Raw genomic sequence first — 20,369 nt, forward strand, 5'->3', positions numbered from 1 at the left:
ACAATGCAATATGTGTGTGTGTGCATCTGCATGTGTGCCTCTGTAAGCTTTGCACACGTACAGTATACAGTATGTCAGCCCTGTCTCCTAGACTTAATACCAATAGGTTTTGGGATAACAGAAGAATTTCTTTTACAAAAACAGATAAACAGCATTCTTAAATTAATAACCAACACCAGTTTGATTGATATTGCCTGGAGTGCACAATAAAAATTATGTTCTCTGGTATCATGTTTTCAAGTAAAGCATTGTTCCACACAAAAGTCGTACAGAGGTGGTTCTGGTGGATGGTGAGTGTGTAAAAGCAGGGCACGTCAGGTTTAGGATACAAAAGCATTTTGGTCAAATTTAGGGAAAGATTTAAGTTTCACTCTGTGAACTTTAATGTTGATAAACTAAACAAGTCATGTATTGTGCTACAGTTGACTTTTTTTTTATATTTAACCCAGATGACAATCTTGCCCTACGTGCTGCTACGACTGGTTAAACATTAAGCTTTGGTTGCAACAACTTAACTTAGTACCATATAAACATGTTTAAATGAGACAGGTTTGAGTATGCAGAGGAATCACTGTGGCTAAAATTCAGTGTTTATATCTATTATCCACTTTTCGTCATGACACGATTGTCTTCAGTTCAAAAACAGCAGTAGTGGGTCACAGATCTCAGTGCACTCACAACTCCCCATGCAGCGTCAGCACACAATAAACCCACATCCCCACAAGACAACTACCCACCATTTAACCAGCTAATAACCTCACCGCACCATTTCCTACTGCAGTTGTGTAATAAGCGTTCACCCATGAAAACGCCTCGCACCACTTCTCCTTAATTAACACCCTCAAATAGCAAATAACTTGATGTGTGCAGAGCAATCCTGCCCCTACTGCTTTTTTCCCTTTGGCAGGAAGATTTGGTGTTGTTCTCTCAGCCTTCTCTGCTGTATTTTAAAATGTGTCTTTATTGTTAGATTTATAATCCGTCATTGCAACAAATTTTGCATTTATACAGTCAAGAATTTTCCATAATTGCTGCGCATAGCAATCAAGAACTTTCAAAATGAAGTTATTTTATTTTTTATGGCCTTATATTGCTCATGAATTCTGCTTTCCAGCTGTCTGCCCTTGCCAATTTTACACTCCTTCTTCCACCCTGCTTTCATTATTAAACTGTATCTCTGTGTGCTACACATCACCCCTCTTCTCCTCAATCAGTATCCTTAATTAAGATCTACAGAAATATTATTCCCCATTTACCAAACTTTGCACTCTTATTCTCTGATGTTTTTCTTAATTAGTACCCGTTTTCCCTGCTTATCATACTCGCTCATTTTCCCTCATTTAGCATCGCTCCATGCAGCTTCATTATCTTACTTTCACTTTCCTTTTTTAGCGCCCCTCCGTTCCATCATTTATTTCTTCCTATTGCCATTCCCCTCACTTTTTAATCAACATCTTCTAAACATTAACACAGGCACATGTTTTTCTCTCATTCTGTTGCTCCATCAGTCTTTTTCTATCACTTGTTTATGACAGCGCTTACAACATTACCATCAAGAGGAATAATATTTCCCATCAACCACCTTCTCTCCCATCTTTTTTCATCTGTCCTTTTCCTCCGTTCTCTGATTGCCTCAACATTCTCCCTTTACAGCCACCTCTCGCACCGATCCTCCTCAATCAGCATCTTATAAACAACCAAAAAAAATTAATGTCTCAGGACATAATTATTCCCAGTTTGCCATCTGCCTCTTCTGCCATTCCTCCGTCTCTCATCTGCCCAAAATCTTTCCAGGACCCTGAATGCTGACATAAAACAGCTTAAACCCATTAGAAATGGTGTGTGATAGGTCAAAGCCACAATCATGTTTGACAGATGCTTTAAAAACAGGACCTTCTCCATCAAATTCCTCATGCAATTAATGTCATCATGCCTTTTATCTTCCACTTCCTTGGTGTAACTAATTGTGACCTAAATTTTTACAAGCTTAGTGTGCGTGTGTGTGTGTAAATGGGTGTTTTCAAATACTGTACTAACGTGTTGACTTATGAACAACATTTTCCAGAGCAATGTTAATCCTCATTCCCTAGATACAACAAAATAAAAACCCCAAAAGATCTGCTGAGATGGAAATGGTGGAAAAATTGAGACACACTCCAAAATAAGCCAAGAGGAAGGTGTAACATAAGGAAGAAAAGTCTCTCCCTCAGTTCAGGGCTGTAGTGACTACTGCTGTATTTGTCTCAGCGTTTTACCACTTTTTAATTTAACGAGTTTACATTATATCAGTTGTGGAAGAAGTTCACACATCTTTTTATTAAGTAAAAGTAGCAGTCCCACACTGAAAATACACTACAAGTAAAAGTCCTGCGCTCGAAACCTAGGTATATAGAGCTAGGTATAAATAATATATATACTGTTGGGTAGTTTATTCTATAAGATCATCATATGTTTAGATTGTTGTGTGTCCAGGATTTAGTGGCATCTAGTAGTGGAATTGCAGATTGCAACCATTTGAATACAGCTCAACCTTCTAAGCATGTAGGAGAAACTATGGTGGCCATGAAACTTACAAAAAACGCAAAAGTCCCTATCTAGAGCCAGTGCTTGGTTAGTAGAAATTGGATTCATAACCTCAGTATTTCACTTTCAAAATACACATTATTGCTGCTAGTATCGCTAACAGCCCTTTACGTACTGTAGGATTAGGGAACCACAAACACAGTAGTTACTACCTCTGCAAGTCGAGGGTTGTTTTACTGTAACTCTTTAATAATGCATGTGACGTACTTTCCAACAATGCAAACTCCTTTGATGTTATTATTGTTAATGAGGTGCTCACTTCAGATCTAAGCTGCAACAACTGAAGCTGTGCAACACAGCTAACAGTTCCCATAATTACACACGGATCCATCATCTCTGCAGAGTAATTGTTGCTTTTATTGCTGCCAAGAAGAGGCCTATGCCCTCTTTTAAGCAAAAACGTGTACCCACCACTGATTCCTATATTCAATATTACAAGGCACAAGCTGGTTGAGGCCACTGTTTAAAAAGAGTTCAGTTCTTGGCATACAACCTAGAGCCACTTTGCCAAACTGTCTCCATCAAAGGCTATTGTATGGGTCTGAAAAGGCAGAGTGCCAAATAATCGGTCAGATACTTTCAGTATTTATGCTCCCTGTCTGAGAGTCAAAGAAGCGCACAGAGTAATAGTTGTAATGGCTGTAATATATTAAAAACACACACAGGCATATACACATACACAGCAGTACGTTATTGACTTTTATTGATCCTCAGCGCTTTCATTCTTGTCTTTAGGCTGTAAATCCCAGTCTATCTTTTAGTTATATCGCGGGGCTGAAGAGGTCAAGCCCCAGTCCCCCATCATTATACATCCTCAACCTTGTCTTCAACAAAGGGAGCCTGATGGTGCTCACACACAACACACGCACACACACACACACACACACACACATATGCATGCGGTTCCATAATTTACTGCAACACAAGGCCGAAGCCTAGAGAAGCTTTTATTACTTGCCAATAATCATAATGTCATGTTGATGGACCAGGTCAATATCCTTGTGTGCTCTCTGTCTGTCTGTTTGACTGTTGCTGTCTCTCTGTTTCCTTCTGTTCTCCTCATGTTTCTCTTCTATTTCTGTTTGTCCCGTTCTCCTTCCCACTTTCTTTGACCACTTTGCCCTTCTGTCTCTTGCTTTGTTGAATCTGTTCTGTATATATGTGGTGCGGTTAGATAAATTGGTGCTGGTTTACACTCAGAAAAATACGTCTACCTGTAGTGACTCACAGACACTTGTATGTTGTGCTGCCTTCACCTCTGGTAATGTATGTGTATGAGTCACACATGGAAGTCTCAAACTGTATGAATGGATATGTGCCTAACATATGCTGGGGCATATAAATTGACTTTTTATTTCCCAATTCTCCATCAGAATTGACAGCTTATCCTCGGCAGCTCCAAGGTCATTGCCATGACAGCAGGAAATATGTTGCCATGGTAACCCCCATGTATCACACAAGTGCAGTTAACTTGAATATTTGAAAGTATAGCTCATAATGGATTCACTAACATTTAAAGATTTGAGTTAATTTGGGAAGCCATTAAAAAGTATAAGATTTTTACTTACACGTGTCCGTCTTCAGGAGGTTGTTTGTGCTCCTGAAGTACTGAGGGTTTTCTATCACTGGGATCTTGGTCATGCCGATGATAACCGCATCAGGGCCCATCTCTGAGGAAGAAGGGGTGTTGCTGCCATTGGAGACGTGGTGAAGAGGAGAGGCAGAGTCATCGTCGTTGCTGATTACTGAAGATGGTCCTGAGAGAGCAGAGAGAGGAGGGATAAGCATGACTGAGTCCAGTTGCTTTATCTTTTCTAAACAATGATGGAGAGACATTTCAGCACATGGCCAGCCATGCTAACAGTATAAAGTCACAAGAGAAAAAAGCTTTGAATCTGTTATTAGCAGAGATTGAGGCGATGAGATCACTAGCTATGATTATTAATCACAATACACATCTGAGAGAAGGAGAGAGAGACCTCACCTCAGTTTTAATCAGTTACATTAGTTCTTAGATCAGAGCCCTCTGTGCTTGAGAAATCTCAACACAGTTAAATTTGTTGCTACATAACCATCAGCTAAAAGGACCAGTGTGTAGGATTTAGTGGCATCTAGCAGTGAAACTGCAGACAGCTACTAACTCAACACCACCTTTGTCTGTGTTTGACAACCTGGGTTGTGAAAAAGGAGAAACTATGGTAGGTATGGAAACTCACAAAAAACATCAAAAAGACAAAATGTGGGCAGTGCAGGATGTGCCAAAGATGAGTTTGCTGATTTGTATTCTGTTTTAGGGCTCAACCACACAAACATATTTGCTATTGCTTCCACATGAAACATGGATGTGAATGCTACAAGAAGCGAAGGTTTTATTTGCTTGCATAGAATAAGAGTGAACAGAAGGTGAATATTCGCCGATATTGATTCTGGATTTCACATAGGCGTAGAGTTATTTGATCAGTATGCTTAGAACAATGTGCTTGTCGGATGGTTGAGCAGTGTCTGAAACACCCTTCCTGCTCTCTTTTCCAAAGTCAGAATTAGAACTGAAACCAATAATTCGTAAAGTGCCCACTTCCTTCTTGGTCAGGTGTGCGGAGGTTAAAAGGTTTACAGGATTGTAATGTCCTCTTGACTTCCTTTTACTTTTTAATTCTATTTTTTGTCTGTACAAATGAGTGCAACATGTTTAAAAGATTGTAAGTGTTATCTATTATCCCCATCTGAATGATTATTGCATCTCACCCCTGATGGCAGGGTTTCCCTTGTTCTTTGACTGTGATTCATTAAGAACGGCTGTAAACACTTTGCCCCCAGACGTGGGCAATTAATTCAGGTTCAAAATACAACAGCCCTGTAAGAAGTCAGAAGAGGACTGACAATAGCATCTGACAAAGTTAGAGTATGTTTCTCTGTGTAGGACATGTGGATGTGGAGCTATAGGTAGCAGCTCCCATAGCGTTGACTTTGGTCATCTTGTTTGGGTGACAAATTAGCGAATTTACGCATGTTGAAAATGAGCCCGTTAGAGTCCTATTACAGGACCATGCCTTTAGTACAAGGTGCTTTGTAAATTGTGATTGTTTTCATGTTTGACTGCTGGGTTACTTTTTAGGTCAGGCTCTGCAACATTTAATGATGAAGTCAAAGAAAGAGAGAGATGAAAGTGTATTTCTACAAAGCTGGAGGGTAACCGGGGGAATTAATGTATGCCTTCAAAAAGACAAATGCCGGTAATCTAGGAACCTGGTGGAATAAAAACCAAGAAGGAAATCCAGATTCAGTGCTCTTAGTTGTTATACTTCTATTACCTGGAGAACAAAATCTCTGGAGAATAAGCTTTTCTATATCAAAATTTTGAATTCACACTAACTTACCTTACAGTGCAAGTTAGAAAACGCTGGATATTAACATTTGAGTTTCATACAACAGACATTTCTGAAAGCAAAAATACCAACAGCGTGAAACAAGACACTGCAAACAGAAGAGAGGTGGGATGGCATGAGTCAGACACCGTACCCAACCCTTTTATGGAAAAATGGCTTGTTTTGGCAACAGAAAGGAGGTGTTATTAGCTTCTAATTAAGACAGTAAAAACAGTCCATAAAGCTGATTGTATGTTCACAAGTTTGCAGTTACAGCACAACTTCATGACACTGCTGCTAATTCTCTGTGTATTTAGGTTGAGTGCCAAAGCAAACAATATCAGCCTTTTTCACAGACTGTATCACTAAATAGCAGCTACATGTGCAAGTGCATGCAGGCACATATCGATGATCACTCTCTCTTATGTAAGGATAAACACACGCAGTTGGAGCATCGTTCTGTGCAAATATATATTTGTATGTAAGTTGTAAAGTACTTCCACTGCAGCTACATGTTTTCAATGTACAAATTGGCCTTTAAGTATTGTTTTAATATTGACTTGAATAAATGTGAACCTATCCTTTAACTCTCAGTTTCACTGTATATCATTTAAAATCTCCGCTTCTTGATATCATTCAAACTTTAAATCCACTGACTCCCTGTGATGTCAAAGACTCACAACTGATCCCACTGAGGATCAACACTCCTCACTGCGCTTCATCACAGCTTCCAGTCACTTTCAGTTTATTGTTTTGGGTAGTTGATCCATTTGGGTGAGTGCTAATAACTTTCATCATAGCCAAGAGGCTCACACAATGTTTTTCTTGACCATCAAACCAAGGCTAAAAGTGGAGTCAGGAGGAACTCATTTAAGTCTTGCAAAAAAGTGCTTTCTAAGTTCTATATTTTCTGGTTTACCCTCTGATGTCCTGCTTCAACTCTCAGGGCTTTACGGACTTTAATGCAGTTGCTAACTCGAGGCACTGGCGCTCCAGGCGGTCCAAATCTCCTGTAATGATACTAGAGATGTAAACTCCAAACTCCTTGTGCCCATGGCCCTCTGTTTCAGACAGAGAGGATGAACTCAGGGGCTGCATGAAGGGCCAGTATAAGATAGATGTTTTTATGAATCATGCAACGCTACTCTGGAATCTCAGACTAAGAATATAATGCTGGAAATGAGCATAATAGGTCTCTTTTAACTACATTGTTGTCACATCATACAGAATTATGTTTAAGCTGTGATTTTTAACAGTTTTGGAAAGGCACAGAGAAATAATGTTGTCCTGTCGATTGGGATGTCGGCACAGAAAACACTTCTGTGTGGAGTTGTAGAGGGTAACAGTGAGAGTGTATGTGCTCACAAGGTTACAAAGGTGAGAAAAACTTGTAAAGTGACATTTTCACAGTCCCAAAGGGCCAAAGTTTGCATGGATGCAGGGTTTCTTTTTTCACGTCCTTTATATCCTGTATTCTATCAATTACCAACCACATACAGGTCTGTATTTTTGTAGGTCTGTCATCATGATGTCAGTTGAAATTACTGGAGAAAATATCATCCAGTGCTAACACAACAAATAACTTAATGATAACCAGCAATGCTTGTAAATGATCTTAATCTCTCAGGTACATGCAGAGGTTAGCAAATTACTGCTTTTCAGTGCATTGTCCAACAAGTACTATAATAAAGGCCTGTGGGTGATTTGCATGCTTCTAACTCTGTATCATCTTATTTATGCATTCTTCTCTGATTTAGGGCTGTGAACTATTTGACTTGGATGAGAAAATGTGTGTGTGTATATGTGCCTGTGTATAAGGCTGTCTTAACAAGCATAATTGGATGCCTCCATCTAGTCTTGGTCTTTCATCAGCTCTTCACCGTGTGTCAGATGAAGAAAAATAACACCAGAGACAAGTTAGAGCATGGAAAGGGAAGAACTATTCAGAGTTACACTCACACACACACACAGAGTGAACACGAAGCACAGTCCTTCTCTAGACCTTTTCAAGACACGAGCATACGCCTGCAAACATTGTATTATGAGATGAGATTGATTTCCCATGAGCACAAAATACAGTAGATGTATTCCCCCTCATGTGGTCGGTTCTGCTGAATTATAACACTGGTTGACATCGTTCATTTCCTCTGTCCCTGGCCTCATATCAGGCTCTAGTGCTGCTGACAGGGCTTGATTGAGAGGGAGAAACTGAGAGAGTTTGTTTGTATGTGAGGATGTGTGTGTGTGTGTGTGTTTAAACCAGCTGGTATGTGTGTGTTGGTGACTCATGTGAGGATTGAAAAGGCCTTGAGAGAGAAAAGGAATGAGAGCAAGAGCATATAGTTTGTTTTTCTGTGTGGAGATGTGCACGCTGTGTCCAGGATCAGACCTGTATGCTAATATATCACTTTTAATAAATGGACCATAAAGAGTGATGAAGGGGGAGCGAAAGATGAATACCAAACAAGGTTTGGAGGGAATTGAAAAATATTGTAACTGTATTCTTTGGACCAAATGCTGTTCGAAATGTTCTGCCATATCTCAGAACTGTGCCTCAGTTTTTACAAATTACAAATCATTTCTACCTTATGAAACAATGTCAACCCCTCTGCAAAATGTTATGTCAGGCTTAACAAAATGTTATTATTATTATTATTATTATTATTATTATTATTATTATTATTAATGGTAGTAGTGGTAGCAGTACTTGTAGTAGCAGTATGTGGATTGTTAATGTTGTATATTTTTGTTGTAAAAAGGGAAAAATATCTGAATCCTTCAGTTTCCCTTTAGACTTACAAATCATCAGATGATTAGACATAATTGTTTTTGTCGAGATGTAAAATAAACTTAAAATAAAAACTTATTTTTATGCATTACAGTCAAAGAGACATTGACTGGAACTTTTATATAGCTTTGAAGAAAAAATATAGTTCAATTAAATCTTTATGCAAAAACCTTGTCTGTAATGTTGAAGATAAATAAAAGGGATTTTTAGCCTTGATTGCATTCACAACCCAGAGGACGCGGCAAGAAGCTGAAATATTTGATCTTGTCATCATCTGATTTCCATGGCTACTGGTAGGCAGAAGCTACTAATTGTTAAGTTTGTAAGAGTAGTACATTTTATTTATTTTATTAATATGGAAGCTTTTCATTTTCCTTCAAATTGGGATCTGTATCAGCAAGGGAGGCAGCCATTTTGCATTGTTACAGCTGACGGCCCTACAGAAAGGACATGGTTTCCAAATTTCTCTCACTGGAGAAATATTGCATTCAAGAAGTGAAACTGTTAGATTTTATCTGTTCAAGTTGTCTGATTACTTGCTATGTTTAGCATGCTGAGTTTATGTCAGTGTAACAAAGGGAAGAAACAAACATGACGCACACAAGAGTGCAGGTTATTGTCACTCAGTATGTGTGTTTGTGTTGGGAGGGGCAGAAGATCATTAACACAGAGAGGTCCCAGGGTCAGATCGTTATAAATACCGTTAAGTCGAGGGGCAACAAGAGCCTGCATGCATGTATATGTGTGTGTGTGTGTGTGAGAAAGAGAGGTGGCTGAGGGTCCACAGGGAGAGACTTGGTAAAGGGGGGAGGGGGGGTGTTGAGAAGGTATAGAAGGGAGGTGGAGAGAGGAAGAGAGAGATAGACAGGAGAGGCAATGGTATAAGTGGGGTCAGGTCATGACCTAACAGTGTTAATAGACATGGAGCCGATGTTTAAAATGGTGGATATGGGAGCTCCTCGGAGTCTGGTGCACGGTCAATAAAATACATTGCCTTGCTTTCAAAGTTCAGGTCATGACACTGCGGATGGCAGGAGGATGACCACTAAAAACACAAACTATGTCATTGTTTCCGATTCTATTTGTCTTTTTAACAACAATGTGCTGTGATTATATGTGTTTAAGATGTCAGTGTGGTGGAAGGAATGTGGTGAATTTAAAGTGGTTCACTTTAAATTGTACAGTTTGTGGGAAAGAAAAGGTTATTTAAAGGAACATTCCAGTTATTTACACATTGTGACTTATTTTGTTGTTGTCTGTTGGTTGTGACACTAACTGTACTAACACTGTACACAAAGTAACTGATTTGAACACAGTAACATCGCTACAACAACATCTAAAGGTTAGACAATCAGACAGGTTGTAAAAAGGCTAAAAATGTATTAAACAGGGTATCAACTTATACCCTATACAAAAAAGTTGCATAAAACTGGAATTTCCCCTTAAGGGTCTTTTAAGAAGTGCTGCAACTCTGTAGCTGTGATTCGTGATCAGGTTTGTGTACCGCTACAAATGGCTCTGTGTCTAGTTGAACAGCTGTTTCTGTCAAGGGAGGTTGGGCCATACTTTCACCAAATCACAGTACAGTTCATGAATAATGCCATTGTTAAATTAATGACCTCTAGTTCACACAGCTTGCTTCATTACAGGTTTATGTTGAATGCAGAGAATTAGACGCTTGGAGAAACTGAGCAGATGTATGTCGACATACAGTAGTTACACAACCTTGTCAGGAAAGTAAAATCCCTCCACTTTGAATGTCAAGGGGATAATATAAACTTGAAAGCTGTAGTGTAAAAAAACAGGTGTTGAAAGTTTTGTTGCTATAATATTTCTAACTTACACAAGGGAAATGCAGCTGATACTCGTTCTACTATTCGCTAGCAAACATACTGTAACAGGATTTGGGTGCTGGCAATTAAATATACTGTAATCCAGCTAAAATGCAACCCTGACACATTCTGCAGAAATTCAGACATATTAAGAGTCATTTAAAGGAAAATGGGCAATAGTACAGGAGCTACAGATACAACACGCCAATGTTTGAGAGTCAGATACACAGCTATGAATATGTCCATGTGGACAGCCCATTCTTTAGCTCTTTAAGATGCTGCTTTGACACCAGTGTTGCTGTGGGAGCCCGAGGGTTTGGGATCTGGAGTGGAGCAGGAGTTTTATGGCAGGAGCCTACACTGGAGCTGAGTTAAAACAATGACTGTGAGTGACTGTATTGATCTCTTTTAGGCTCTCTGGGTACACCTCAGACAAACTGAAGCCATTTACTGCAGCATGTTGCCCTGGGCGATGGATGTAGAGAGGCTTTTATGGGATTTAAGGACATCAGGGCCTGTCAATCAGTCTGTTAAAACTGCTTGGTTGTCCTATGCCCAGAGAGGAACAGTGAGAGCAGTTGTTAGCAGATAATGGTGGATTTCATGATTTGAGATTACTTTATTGGAGGTAGTCAGTGATGTCAGAGTGCAAGATTGGTTGAAATATGGGGTGTAGATACACTTTAGAGGTGGTGATGGACAACCTAGATATCAGGTATAAACTGACAAAAACAATGGATTGAACAAGCAAGTGTTCAGCTCTCGTTCAGTCTCTTTATTGCAACAATCTTGGCTCTTGCTGCTGAAACATTGCTGCTATTTCTGAGAAATTCTTGACAATTTCCCAGGCACAAATGCAGAAACTCTGGCTGCCATGTAATTACTTTGCCTTTTGATGAAGAATAACTGACTGCGAATCAAAAAGGCAAGAAATTCTTTTATGTAAACCTTTAATTCTGTCTCTTTCTGATGTTTCATCCAGGCAGTCAGTAGAGCAGTAACTCAGGCTTCAGGGCAAAGACAGGACTGCTGCCACTGTTGACCCCAGAGGTCTCGGTGACCCCTTAAGCTTCACAATACGTACAAACACACAAAAACACACACTCACAGATGACTGGTAACATGAACCCCGTGTTCCCTAAACTGTGCTGTCAACTCGCTGAACACAGGAAGTAATCTATCGATCCAGAAGGAAGAGGGACGGAGGGATGCAGGGGAGAGAGACAGAGGAGAAGACACAGCAGAAAGGAAAGAAACAGATTCAGATTCACTGAGTGGCTGGTTGACAGAGGGATAAATAGAGGCAAAAAATGAACTGAAAGAAGAAAAATGCTAATGAGATTTTAGATGTTTAATACCTGAAAAACACTCTGCTTCTTTCTCTGACTTATGGGGTCCTACAGTTTTGTATATTTCACATGTGAGAATTCTGTATTTGTGTTTTTGTCTTCTCACTGGTTTGAAGTGAAGCAGGGGTCAGCAAAATAGGGATGATTTCACATACAGATAGGTGACAAATCAAAGAAAAACCTCTATAAATGGAGAGAACTTAATTTATGCACATGCTTCCACATGGGTCCACTTTATGGTACAATTAAGAAATTAACATCCAATCATGCTCTGTGGCTTGTAAACGAATGCTGGACCAATTGATTCAAATTTTGTCAGAAGGCTATTATAGTAGGGTTGCAGTGCATGAATCGCTCATTACAAAGATGAATGCACATTTGGTAATTCAGGGGTTCAAAAACCATAGGCACTGGTCTACATAGTGGGTGAGTGCATGTCAGGTGTACACAAAAAGTACAGTACAGGCCTGACTGCTTGACCCTGAGTGACTCTTATGCTGTGGAGGGCACATTGTTCGCATGGTTTGGGTCCAATTGTTCCCTTAGAGAGATGGGTCACTGCAAATCAATACAAAGTTGTTCTGAGTGATCAGGTTTATTCTATGGGGGTGGTCTTTTCCAGGATGACAATGCCCCCATCCATAGGGCTCGGCGGGTCACTGAATGGTTTGATGAGTATGAAAATTGTTTGAATCACACGCTCTGGCCTTCACAATCACCTGATCTCAATCCACCTAAGTCGGATTTTGGACTGATGTGTTAGACAACACTCTCCACCACTGTCATCAAAACACCAAATGGAAGAATGTTGTCTATCGCCTCAATAGAGTTCCAGAGACTTGTAGAATCAACGCCAAGGCGCATTGAAGCTGTTCTGACAACACCTTACTAAGATATCATTGGTTTTTCCTTTAATTTGTCATCCCTCCATACACCAGTCAGGATTTGCCAACATTTGAATCAAAATGTGGTGACAGCTCTGGGATTGTTTGCTTATGTTTCCAGGCCCCTGTCAATCACATCTGATCAAACCAGTTTTTTATGTTAAACTCTTGATAAACAATAGCTAAGGGTGTTTATACCTTTGCCTAAGTTTCACTTGCTTATCGGTTATTTATTGCTCAAAACAATGACAGTCCAAAATGCAGATAAATTCAGTTTTTAGGTATATAGGACAAAAAAAAAGTAACAAATCTCATGTGAGAAGCTGGAACTAGAAGATGTAGAAGAAAAGCCTTTTTTTCACTATTTCCCAATAATCAGTTTGTCTAAATTGTTGCTTATGTTTTTTTTCTAGCGATCAATAAATTGATTAATCAATTAAACATTTCAGCTCTAGATTTTATTATACAGTAGCTTACTAGTACGTTTAACCTATTACTGCATGGAGCATTTAGGTTTAATTTCAGGGACAGCAGCTTATGATAGAAAATAGCTTTGAAATGACATCCAAAATGAGTCCCTGCCATGAGAAAGTAAGAAAGAAAGATTAAGGTTATGCATAAAATAGAAAGAGAACAATGGGAATACAGAGACAGGATAGATAGAATGAGGCATGGATTGAGGGAGAAGGGCTAACAAAGAGGAAATGACAGAGAAATAGTGGGATGGATACAGTAGATGGGTTGAATTTCCTCTACACTGCAGTTAAATGTCCATATGAATCTGCCTGTACAAGCCAAAAATCCTCCTCCTCTTTGGCCTAATGCAGAAGCCTATCACATTCCCCTATTCTCTGTACCAACCATGGTAAAAATAGACATTTGCTCGTCTCCCTGCATCTGTCTCGTGTCGTGTATCTCCTTTCTCATCTCCATGCATGTGTCTACCACCCCACTTACTGTCGTCATCCTCTTGTTTTTTCCCACATCTTCCTCTCTCTTTCTTCCTCGTAGCCCCCTCAGTCTGATCTTTTTTATTTTTAATATTCAACCCACATTCACCTTCTCATATTACACACTGGAAGACCAGTTCCTCCTACTTAAAGCACTCAGAGGTGGTCAGAGATTCAGAGATGTGAAAATAAAGTAGCAGGGAAGGAAGTGACAGTGAAAGAAATTCAAGTGAGTGTTTTTGTGTTTCCGGTTCTGTAATATAAGGCCAGCAGGAAAATTACCACCAAGCATCTGTTCAATATGGAGAAAAATGCTTCAGATAATAATGACCAAATTGAGAAAATATTTATAAAACTGAATTACATCTCAACCCAAGCTAAAGTTTCTTTGCAGATTAAGATTTTACATACAAATCGTGATGATCGTATACATAAGACACACTGTTACTGATTAAGCTACCTAAAATACACATTGACACATTGACCAACTGCAGTGAAATGTTTGTTATACATTAATGCATCAGTAATAATAATCCAATAATATATTATTAATATCAAACATTATGATTAATATAAAGTAATAGAAGAATATGAAAACCAATCCAAAGTCTTTCGGGCGGTGACATGGTGGTGACATGTGGAAGCTGTGTCGTACCATATAACGTTGCTCAGGATCTATTTTCAGTGTTTTAAAAAGCTCTCTCTGTTACAAAGATTGCTATAGCTTAATTTTTTTCACTATCACTACTACCACTACTAAGGAGAGCATCATTTCAGTTGAAGAGTGTCCCTGTAGTAACAGAGATGTTACTTTATTAATGTTTGTTAGCAACCATTCTCGCCATCATTCAAGCAACTACTTAAACTGGTAGGTGCTGATATCTCTGATTGTCTGGCATCCCAAGACTGTCCAGGGCACCTTACAAAACCAGATAAGACAGTTGGATAACAGTGGAAAGAAAAAATTAAAACAATAATAATACTAACACAGAACAAAAACAGTAATGAAATGTACAAATTAAGGAATACATTCACAAACACATTACAAAGCACCAGGAAAAGCTAATTAAATAAAAAGGTGAGTTTTCAGTTTCAGCAATCTAAAATAAACAACAGATGCACACTGGTATACTAGAGGTTAGGGCCAGCCACACTGAGGGCCTCATCACCCATAGCGCAGGGCCTGGAGTGGCCTCTGAAGTATAGAGGTGCCAAGCCATGGAAAAGTTTATAAACAAGGAGACGTACTTTAAAAGAAATTAGGTACTTAATTGGAAGCCAGTGTGCTGAAGGGTAGGGGTAATATGCTCCCAGGGCTGCATGTGGTAGAGAACTCTTGCAGCTGAATTCTGGACATACTGTAGTCTTTTTAACCCCCGAGTGGGTACACAAAAGAGAAGGGCATCACAGTAATGTATTCAGTATGTGAATAAAGGAGTGAATTAGAGGCTCTTCAGATGTCCTGTTTTGGTGATATGTTTGACATGTGTGTCAAAATAGAAGAGTCTAAAGTTACACCAAGATTTGTGACCTCAGCGACAGAGGCAATGAGGATAGCCTCAGATTTATCCTGATTAAGTATAAGGTAATATCAGGTCATCCAAGCATTTATCATTATATGTTTTTCAGGTCGAGTGTCTGAGGGATTTGTGTGTATATAGAATTGTGCATCGTCAGCATAGTAGTGAAAATTGAGAGAATGTAAATAATGAACAGTAAGAACTTAACCTGACCCAAAGCTGTATGGTAGGATTTGAACCATGATAATGGGGGGTAAGTGCTGTGACACCAAGTATTTTTTCTCACCGGTTCAGCAGAGGATTGTGACAGACCATAACAAAAGCAGCAGTGAGATCTGAGAGGGTAAGTATGTTGAAGTAACCAGAGTCAGCAGCTGAGAAGAGAAATGTCTCTCTGGTGGAACTGCTAACAACTCATCTGTAACATGCAATGGGGGACACTACGTTTCTTTGTAAAAGATCACAAGCCAAAAATGTTGGATGGATTGTATTACATAAGGTTATTAAATGTTTAAAATGTAAATTCTTAGTATGAAACACATTCATGCCCACATCACTCAGCACTTGGACAGATGTGTGGAGGTAAGATAGTAAGCAGGTTTTAAACTCTCTCTCTAGCTCTCTTTTTTCTTTCTTTATAGACAATTTCATTTTCCATGTGAACATACGAGTGCAACACCATAAATGCCTACCAGGAGAGACTGTCTGAAATGTGCACCATGGCCAGCATTTTACTCCTTCACTCCTACGCCTTTGAGTTCAGAACAACACTTCTTGCAGTGTGGTATTGTTATTTTTACTTAAGTAAAAGATCTAAACACTTCCTCCACCACTACCTTAAACCCGTCAATACTTAGTGTCCAAGCCAAACCCATCTCACTATATTAAAACTCTTAAATTCCATGAGAATAAGAAAAAAAAGGTTTGTACTGTAATTAGAGTGGAACAGTGTGAGCCCATCGCTGACAGTGACACTCTTCAAGTGTTGAAAATCCTCACAGTCATGCAGTAAAAGAGGAAAAGCCTTGATGACTTTAAACATTATTGCTGCATACAGTTAAGAGATGGACAGAGTCAAAGAGACGCGGAAGGAAAAAGAGACGATTTACAGAAAAGAGGATGTACAATAAAAGAGGATTTGGATGTGGGATTGATTTCAAAGCCAAAATGGCCACAGATATATTCAGTTTCATTTATTGTGTCTGACTGAGCCTTTTGTACTGATAAATAAAGGAACACTTAGTACAAAATATGCACTGACACACACAGACACACCTAAAAGCTCTTGCACTTTCAGATGAAAAAGACACACTTGCAAACGAGGGACACCAATAAATGATTTCTTTTATTGAAAAAAAAACCCTGTCTTTCTTCTAAAGAAGGAAATATCTTTTTCAAATGAGCCTTTTAAGCAATTATACAGAACAGCCTCTTGCGCATGCTTTAATGACACAATACAGTTTATGGAAGAGGATCATGGCCAAAAAGTCTGTACGTAGCTTTTTTTTCTGTTTAGCTTTGCCTTTATGCTGAATATGACTTATAACAAGTCCATATATGTTTTTTGTATCCTGACAGTGGAGAGGTATAAAGGTCGTCATTGTGCAAATATACTTAGATGTATTATTTCTTTAAATTGAGACTGTAGGGGCTGTGCTGCAGTTAGGGGGACTGTTGATGGGAGACACATGAAAAATGAGGTATGGTAACAAACATATGAAGGTAAAACAGGCACTTGATAAGAGTTCAGTTATAAAACAATAATATTGTGTATCGGAATGTACAAAGGAAATAAAAAGATAAAACATAAAACAACATTCACTTCCAGTTCAAAACCTATTATATTGTATATTGTCATATTTCCCAGTGTTAGCATTTTTTCACTTTTTAACTCAAACATCTTCAAAACATTTTCAAGAAAATCTAAATTATGCAATTTACAATGGTCAAACATAAAATATGTGCAATTATGTGCAAAAAATCTAATGGATTTAACCCTAAAATGAGCCTAGCATCCTAATAGGAACTGTTTACACAACGACAACGGTTTACAGGACAATAACTTATAGCTTCTGAATGACATTGAACTCTATTTTGTTAAATCCTACAAAGGAACAGTTGTTATCCAAACGCCAAGTTGAAGAATAGAAATTTCTTAAACTATTGTTGAAATCCACTGGACGAAGCTTTAAAAAATTACTACATATTACTTATGTAACAAGAGGAGCAAATTCTGACTGAACATGAATGAAAATCAGCCTCATGTGTGTTTTTGTTCCTTTTTTTTAAAGGAATAATTTGACATTTTGGGAAATACGCTTATTTGCTTCTGGTGGAGAGTGAAGTCCATCAATGTCCATTAATCACAAGGCTACAGTCGGTTTGCTTAGCTTAGCACAAAGACTGGAAGCAGGGGGAAACAGCTAGCCTGGCTCTGTCGACGACAAAATCCACCTACCAGCACCAATAAAGCTCACTAATTAACACATTATATTTGTTTTATATAAACAAAAACAGCAACAAAGGTAATTTTTACTCCTTTTCTAACTTCCCATGTTTATAACCCATCATTTCCTCAGTAAGGTTTAAGTACTGGTCATGTCACATTTGGTAGTTGCTTTTATCCAAGTAACTATTGTACTGATATGGCTGTCCAATGGTTGATAAAAACTCCACTACATGCCTTAGGAAAAAACTCACTGTATATGATCAGGTTGTAATATATGTAGCCTACTAAAAATACAAGTACAGGTCCATTTACTAACTACAACATAGCTTTAGTTTAAATGCAAGCTCATAGCAAGAGAAACATTTCTTAACTGTAAAAAAGTTACATTCATGTTGCTGATGAAGCTACAATTTTGATTATTTCAGATACAGACTGAAAATGTGTCTGAAGTTTTCCCTCCTGAATAGAAAACACACAATCTTTCTTTCTGTCCTCATCTATCTTTCTTATAAACACACACATACACAAACAAAGACACCCACACTCCCTAGTCCTCCCTCATTCACTTTGACTTTTATCATTAATTGCTTCAGGGCTGTCTTAATTGATTTTATTCACCTTTTGTTTGTATTTATTCATTTTGTTGCATTTACATTCTTCACTGTGACGGTTTTTAATGTTATTTGGTTTCTGACACCTAATTAGCAGTTTGGCAAATCGATTATTTTTCTCTTTTTCTAAAAGCCCCAAAGGGATTGTAATGTGGGGTTCTCTTCTAATTATGAGGATTTTAATCATTTTTTATGGATACACAAGTGAAGTAAACCAACAAAATAAACCAACTGTGAAAGTTCAGCCAATCAAATGTTCCCTTTTGCTGACAGTTCCCTAAATGTCATACTCAATCTCACACTGCAAAGGCTTCAGAAAGATTTGGCAGTATATCTGGTAGCATTAGAATATATTGTTACACTAATTTATCATTTCCCTGGGGCAAAAAAAACACCACCTTAACAGAAGTAGTTAACAAAGACTTTTAAAATCAACAGAAATGAAACCTTAAGCTGAATATGTGTATATGTAAAGTATATAAACACTAAGTGCAGTTTGAACAGCTAACATATGACGGTATGGTCAATGAACACCACTTGAAATGTGAATTTTGATACATCAGTGAAAGTGGCTAGTGCCTTTTTTTCTTAATAATGAATGCAGAGGCTACTCAAGTGCACACTCTTAAGATAATGTGATTTAAAACACCTGAAAGGATGGTATTTTCTTTATCTTTTATTTTATTTTTTATTTTTTTTAGATTAAATTTGCTGACCAGTTTGGCTGTCTGGGGGTTTGGGATAAAAAAGGTTGTACCCTATTAAGCTTTAATTCACTTAAAAAAATATCTTCTCCTACACCAGCAAAAGTGTCTGTGTTTTTTAACCCTGTAGCCCTCTTAATCAAATATTCCCCATGCATCTGCCCTGACCTCAATCTCAGCCACCACTGCATCTCTCTAACTCTGTGTGCTTCTGTGTGTGTGTGACAGCAAGAGAGAGGCATCCCACATACTGAACTGACATGTGCACATATGGCGGACTGTATGCAGTAAAACACTACCTAAGGTACATGTGGACGTGCTGTGAATATGTGATGCACTTAGGCACTTGACATGTGCAGGTAATTATTAATTCATGTGTGCATTTGTGAATATAAGCATCTATCTGTCTGCATAATGTCACTGAGATGTACTGCACTATAGTGGTTCATGTCGGTGCGTGAGCAACTTGGACAGATTGAAAAAAGTGAATTAAGATTCTACATATTTATATAAGTCCAATGCAAAATATTGAAGTTTTCGTTGTGCAATATAAATGTTCTTGGGTCTCTGTTTTAACTGTGTGACAGTGTGCATGTGCGTACTATTAGAGACAGATCTGCATGCATGATTGCATCTGTCTTTCAGAGAGGAAAAGTGGGTGGAAGGCAACCGATGATTAATTTAACAGAGATACTTCAGTTTATGATCTTGAGTGCGTCAGTATTGGATACTTACAAGGTGTATGTCCCCTAATAAGTTACAGACAAGGCATGTAACATCTTAAACATCTTGCACTGTAAAAAATATTTCCTCCAAAAAAAACACTACTGACATCCTTTGATTTATAGAGACACTAATTTCCACTGTAACAGAGCTGTTGGCAGGGTAAGGGAAGGAAAAGAAATCTGTTTTGTGGCGGATGTGCTGGATGTTTTGACAGGTGTCGTGAATACCTGCAAAACCAATTTGATGGTTATGCAGCAGTTTGAGAGCACAGCGCCTCCCAAACAGGCAGGTAGTGTGCTCTGCCGCTCCTCGTGTTAACAGTCTGTAATAAAAGACTTTCAGAAACCTGCCCAACTCATCACGCACACAAGAGTGAGGCAATTGGAAGTGAAGCCATTTTCTCTCAAATGCATTTCCATATCTCTGATCACTTTTATTACTTGATCTAACTGTGACTTGCAGCAGCATAGGCTACGCTAACAGAGAGCTGCTGCCAAATTCAAACAAAATCATTGTTTTTCTTCAAAGCCACTTTTTTGTCTCCCAAAGTCCACAAAGTAGTTTTGGTTACTCAATTTAATGAGCCTGAAAACGTTCCTTAGGATCAC

The 20,369-nt window shown here is 38.6% G+C and overlaps 1 protein-coding gene across 1 annotated transcript in view; it reads right to left on the reverse strand.

Moving 5' to 3' along the window:
- The window catches only part of ntrk2a (neurotrophic tyrosine kinase, receptor, type 2a), a gene marked incomplete in the record, with an annotated part of 99,306 nt that overhangs the window by 38,232 nt on the left and 40,705 nt on the right, over positions 1 to 20,369 (reverse strand). Inside the window, 1 exon segment of the mRNA XM_035658227.1 lies at positions 4,152 to 4,340. Within this exon segment, the coding sequence (XP_035514120.1) occupies positions 4,152 to 4,340 (189 nt within the window).

The sequence above is a fragment of the Morone saxatilis genome, unplaced genomic scaffold (assembly GCF_004916995.1).
Source record: "Morone saxatilis isolate NCDOM2014 unplaced genomic scaffold, NCSU_SB_2.0 Contig16, whole genome shotgun sequence".
Classification (NCBI taxonomy): domain Eukaryota; kingdom Metazoa; phylum Chordata; class Actinopteri; family Moronidae; genus Morone; species Morone saxatilis.